The sequence below is a fragment of the Sapajus apella genome, unplaced genomic scaffold, assembly GCF_009761245.1.
Source record: "Sapajus apella isolate SASKATOON/1434 unplaced genomic scaffold, GSC_monkey_1.0 scaffold12, whole genome shotgun sequence".
NCBI classification, from domain to species: Eukaryota; Metazoa; Chordata; class Mammalia; order Primates; family Cebidae; genus Sapajus; species Sapajus apella.
Window position 1 is genome coordinate 36,869,392 of NW_022436952.1, and position 6,000 is coordinate 36,875,391.

Genomic DNA, 6,000 nt, shown 5'->3' on the forward strand with positions numbered 1-6,000 from the left:
GGAACAATTCCTGTAAAGTTTAACTGGGTACACAAACATATAAATATTTATAACATTCTCTGGTTTTATACGAATTTCTTGAGGTCCTCATCTTCTATTTTTTAAGGTTTCAAATCTCACGCAATGCTTAGTGACACTCAAAGCGTGTATTAAAAGCGTGACAATTAGCCATTCTGCCCAGGCTAATAAGGTGCACAAATGGCATCGGGAAACCCTTCAGAATCTAAAATGAAGCGGCTCACAGATCTGTGCAAGTTCTCCAGCTAAGTCCATATCTCCTTAAGCTGAGTCAGAGGTAAAAATTGGAGAAAAACCAGTTTCTGTCAAATAGGCAAGAGGAAGATCCTGGAATATCATCTGCCATTTTTGGGCTCCAGTCTCCCTCCGTGGCTAAGAGGACTATCGGGAATCAGATTGCCTAATTCTAAGTCACAGCCACACTCCTATGTAAATCAGTTAACCAATCTGACCCTCGATTTCCCGGTATGCAAAACTAAGGGTGTCTATGACATCAGGTTGTGGCCAAGATACTGCAGTCACACAGAGACTTAGCACAGTGCCTATAAAATTAGGCACTTTTAATAGAAGATAACAACATTGACAGCTTATCTATAAAATGTGCGAGCTGGCCTAGGTTATCCGTAAGATCTCTTCTCGCTCCTGTCCTATGGCCCTGTAAGAATAGGGACCATAATGTCAGAAAGAAGTGTCCCCTCCAGCATCCCTTGAACAAATAGCCTCTAGGAAGCAATTCTTTGATGATTAGCAGGACGGGAGGCTAGGCGGCCTTGGCTGTGTTCCCGTTACAGAGTGTCTCTCTTCACCTTCGCCACCGCCACCCCTTCTGCCAGCATTGTTTGAGCGCCTACTGGGTGCCGGAGCCAGCCTCGGCCCTTGGGGGCTCACACGGACGGGGAGAGGGGCGGGCAACACTCACTTGTTCCTGCGGATCCACTCGATGAGGGCGCGCACCTCGGGCACCTCGTCCAGGGCGGGGGGCTCGCCGGTGCTGAACTGGTCGGGAAAGCTGCGGTTGAGGTCGCGGCCGCGACTATTGTCGCGGCCGCTGGCCCCCGGCGGGCCGCCGTCGTCGAGGCCACAGTCGCCCTCGCGGGCGCGCTCGAAACCATCCGGGTTGAGGCTGGGCAGCAGGTACACGTCGGTGGTGTTGAGCAGGCGGACCAGGCGCGGGTCCCCACGGCGGTAGCCGGCCGCCAGCTCGCGGGCCAGGTAGATCAGCACCTGGCGCGACACGGTCTCGTCGCCGTGCATGTTACCCACCAGCTTCACCTGCGGCCGGCCCGGCACCAGCGGCCCCGCAGCGTCGGGCCCGGCAGCGTCGGGCCCCGCGTCGCCCTCAGGGATTAGCGACCCCAGGCCGGCCGTGAGGCGCAGCACCCACAGCGGCCGGCCCTCCACCGAGCGGCCGATGCTGAAGAGGCGGGCCAGGCCGGGGGGTCCCGCGGCCGCCGCCTCCCTCAGCGCCGAGCCCAACTCCTCTTCGTGGTAGTAGCGGTCGAACTGGCCCTCGGCCGCCTCGGCGCCCGCGTTCGTCGTTGTTGTCGCCTCCGCCTTCTTGATGTGAGCCGCCCGCGCCGAGCTCTTCAGCAGCAGCAGGCACAGGAGCAACGGGAGCCGCCCCAGCCGCAAGGGCGGCCGCGCATCCCGGCCGCTCGCCATCTTCCAGCAGCTCCGCTAACCCCAGCTCCGCTCGCACGGCTCCGCGCTCCGGGCAGCCGGGGCCCGCCGGATCCCCTCCGCGCCTAGCAACCCTATCCCGCCCTCCGGCCGCAGCCAATCGCAGACGGGTCTGCTGGAGGGTCACCACCAGGGGGCGGGGCTTCCCTTAAAGCAGCCGATTCCCTCTGGGCCGGCCGGCCCGCCGGCCTGCCCTCCTCCCGTCCCGGACGAGTTTGGTCAGCGCCTTCCTTCGCCAAGTGTTTTCTTCTCTTCTCCGCCTCCTTGTTTCCTCTTCTGGGTGTGCGCCGCTTCTCTTCTCGCTCAGTCTCTTCTTTATGGCTTCTCCCCTAAATTATCACCCATTTTTCTCTCAGAACTCCTGCTAGTTCCCTTCCCACCTTTGTTGCTGCGTTTCTCAGCTGCGCTCTAACGCTTAGAACCGAGAATGGAAAGAAACCAAAAGGTTCGAAAGAATCAAAGAGCTCAAAAAAATCAATAGGTTCGAAAGAATCTACGTTCGGACAGTGAAAGCCTTAGCGCAGTCTCCTGGGCGCCTTCTTTCCGCATCCGCCCCGCCTCGGCTGGACCCCGCCGTCCGCGCGGTTGCACGGGACGCCTCGCGGGGAGGAGGGCTCGCACCTCACTGGGCGGCGCATTCCTTTTCAGAGTTGCTGCTTGGAAAGAAGGTGTCTCTTTTATGTCTAGCGGAAATGTGCTACGCAGTAGGCTCCCTTTGTGTTAATGTGGTCTATTTCTTAGGCGTCACCCCACGTTGTTTTACTGCAAATAGGTCCGTGTGTGTGCTGCCCTCGGCCTTCATTAGGCAGATTTCATTTCACAGCTCACCGGCCCACTTCTCACACCTCTCGGAGCAGGTTGTATATTTAACTATGGCCTTGGAGTGACATATTTTAAAACAGCAGGCTTCACATTTCGGGAAACACTTGCTTGGCATTCCTGAACTCATCAGTGTTCAGCCAAAGATGACAATTAGAGAGTTTCATCAAGTCTACAGAAGAGGTCTTTTAAATCAGCCTTGGTAGGCATTAGTTTCTTTAGCTTGAAGAAACACAGAACTTTATCCCCTTATCGGGCGCGAAATTCTACCCATCTAACAACATAATCGCAATAACTGCGGTATTTCCTTCTTTCAGAGTCAGCTATTTCAGGGCCCCTTCCCTGAACTATGACTGAACCCTAATTCGACCAACAGAGTTCATTCATTCATCAATTATTTATTGAGCAACTTTTATGTAAAAGCTAGGTACTGGGAAACAGTTCATTCTTCTGCCCAGTCAAGAGATTCAGTGCAGTTTGTGATGAATGCCACAACAGAGGGGTGCAGGTAAGGGAAATCTCCGAACTTGAGGAGGAGGAGAGAAACCATGGAGGAAGGGAAGGATCCCAGGCAGGAGAAGAAGCAAACAAAGAAGGCTGCAGGATTTGAGAGCAAACGCCTTGTGTTCTGGGAATTGCATGCAGGGTCAGGATTACTGGTGTGAAGGGGCTCACAGGTGCGGAAGTGACAGAAGAGCCTCACAGGCCAGGCTCCAGGGAGCTACGTTTGATCTGGAAGGCCATGGAGAACCACAGATGGGTTTTCAACTAGTTTAGAAAAATTCCTCTGACAGTGACACGGAAAATTGAATGGGAGGCCTAAGACTTGAGGCTGAGAGACCTGGAAGGAAGCTGCAATCCAAAAAGACATGATGAGACTCTGAATGAGGGCAGTGCCAGTGGAGGTGGAAAGAAGGAAATGGATGTGAAAGACCTTTGGAAAGGGAAGTGGACAGGATCTGGAGAGAGAGAGGATTGTAGGCTGATTTCAATTACAGCCTAAGCAACTTGCAGGTATTCACTGAGGTACAGGCCAGGAGAAAGCACAGGTTTAGGTGAAGATGTTGAATTTAGTATTCTGCCATGGGAGTGAGCGCCATCACTCTGGTCCTGTGAACGGCTCCTCTCCTCCATGCCCTGTTTGATCTATCTGCGTTATGTACAGCAGCTGCAACTCATCAGAAACAAAGCCACAACTCTGTACAGAGACACCTCCCACCCCCCAGGAGGGCTCAACTATTACACTCTGCACTTTTCCAGTTATCCAAGTCAAAGACGCCCCAGAGGACAGGTTAACCTCTAATCAAATATTTCCTTTTCTACCACATTCACTCTCCTTTGAAACCTCTTCCAGCCCCTTTACTCCTGCAGCCTCCTCTAGTGAGGCAGGCTGAAATGTAAATAAGCATGAGGGAAGTGAAATAATATGGGAATGTAACTTGAGCCAGTGCCCTCCCAGAAATCCTCAGGCCTTCATGGTGCCTTTGAGGCCTCTTTCAGGTCTGCAGCCTCCTTCTTTAGCAGGTACACTGTTGCCTGTGGTTAGAAGTGAAACCCAAAGCTCTGGACCTCAGTCACCGCTCACCAGATGGGCAAAAGAGGGTGGAGGGCAGGCTTTGTGTTTACCTACAGCTGAATACCTCCAATTGTGTCTGAGAAGTCTTGAACCTTGTGACAGGTGTTCCTTTCCTTTTTTGCTGGGATTACAGGCTTAAGCCACTGAGGGAGGTGACTCTTCATTATAATGGCTTTTATGTGTGTGTTCCAAAAGCATTTTATTACAGAAGTTAAGCACACACACTCTGAAGTCACACTCCCCAGGTCTGAGTCTTGGATCTGTGGCTTGCCAGCTGTAACCTCATGACTCCTCTCTTTATCTTTGAAATGGGAATGATAATAGCACCTGCCTCATAGGACTGTTGTGAAGACAAAATGAGTCAGCCAATGTAAAGGGTTTAGTATAGTGCCTGTTACATAGCTCTTGTCCCGCAGACATATCCAGTCCTTTGTTGTGTCTGTGTTCTATGTCCCTTCCTAGATTCTGTCCTGTGGGAGGAGAGAGACCTCCTTCGTTCATCTTCCAATCCTCCTGTACCTGGCACAACAGACCTTTCACCAGATTGGGTGCTCCACAAACATTTGTCAAATTGAATTTGTAAATCTGCAGGTGTTTGTGCTGGACAATGAGACATTTACAAGTTCCTAATCTATGCTGTGCTTTAATTACCTATGAATCTTGTAAAGAAAAGGTTCTTGGATCAGGCTGTTCATCTAAAAACTTCTGCCCTAAGACTGTACTTTCAGGGATCATTTCTATAGTTCGTTACTAAAAACTTCTACCCTGTTTTAAAAAATCCAGGTCAACTGTTTGTCATTTCTTGGTGCTGGAAACATTTCAAATCTCTTCTAGCTAAATGTTTGAGGTGATGGCTATCCAGAATGCCCTGATTTGATCATATATTATATGCATGTATCAAAATATCACATGTATCCCATAAATATGTACAATGATCAGGTATCAAATAAAAAAAAATCTTTTTAAAATCACATCATTGCCACTCTGCTTCTGTGAACAGGGAGACTTTTTACCTTCAGGCCTTTTCCAAGTTCCTTCTACTTGTAAGGCCACACCTTTCCCTTGGGGAAAAGATGCAAAACCTGTCCGAAGTTCCTGCCACCACATGCTGGGATTCAGTGCACTTAACTCACTCTGGTTATATGTACATTGTGTGCACATCTAACTAACAATGAGAAAAGGTGAGAGAATGAAAGTAGCAGCCAAACTTAAAACAGATGTAGGGCTGGGCACTGTGGCTCACACCTGTAATTCCAGCACTTTGGGAGGCCAAGGCAGATGGATCACCTGAGGTCAGGTGTTCAACACCAGCCTGGCCAACATGGTGAAACCCCATCTTTACTAAAAATACAAAAAAATTAGCCGGTGTGGTGGGGGGCACCTGTAATCCCAGCTACTTGGGAGGCTGAGGCAGGAGAATCATTTGAACCCAGGAGGCAGAGGTTGCAGTGAGTCCGGATCACGCCATTTCATTCCAGCCTGGGCGACAAGAGCAAAACTCCGTCTCAAAAAAAAAAAAAAAAAAAAAAAAGATGTACATGTTGGTTAAAAACTGCGGAAAGAATGTGTGAGTAATTTTAAAAGTTTACTGACCGTTAACAAAAAAATGCAATATGCTGGTGACCAGTAATGTGGTTAATACCTGCAGAGGAAGAAATTGAAGAATTAATTTCTTCAATTAGGGCCATGAAGACACACTAACTTTTTTTTTTTTTTTGAGACAGAGTCTTGCTCTGTCAGCCAGGCTGGAGTACAGTGGTGTGATCTCAGCTCACTGCAACCTCTGCCTCCCAGGTTCAAGCAATTCTCCAATCTTAGCTTCCCAAGTAGCTGGGAATACAAGCACATGCCACCACACCCAGCTAATTTTTGTATTTTTTTTGGTAAAGACGTGGTTTCACCATGTT

The 6,000-nt window shown here is 50.1% G+C and overlaps 1 protein-coding gene and 1 pseudogene across 2 annotated transcripts in view; one reads left to right on the plus strand and one right to left on the minus strand.

The window, feature by feature from the left end:
• CPD (carboxypeptidase D) overlaps nt 1-1,751 on the minus strand; it is a 70,180-nt gene extending 68,429 nt beyond the window's left edge. For both annotated transcript variants that reach the window (XM_032280983.1, XM_032280982.1), the window contains exon 1: nt 938-1,751. In XM_032280983.1, coding sequence (XP_032136874.1) covers nt 938-1,680 — 743 coding nt within the window. In that variant the 5' untranslated portion in view covers nt 1,681-1,751. The remainder of the gene's footprint in view (nt 1-937) is intronic.
• A 3,054-nt stretch (nt 1,752-4,805) lies between these two features.
• LOC116553608 lies at nt 4,806-4,906 on the plus strand (annotated as a pseudogene).
• Nucleotides 4,907-6,000: the final 1,094 nt, after the last annotated feature.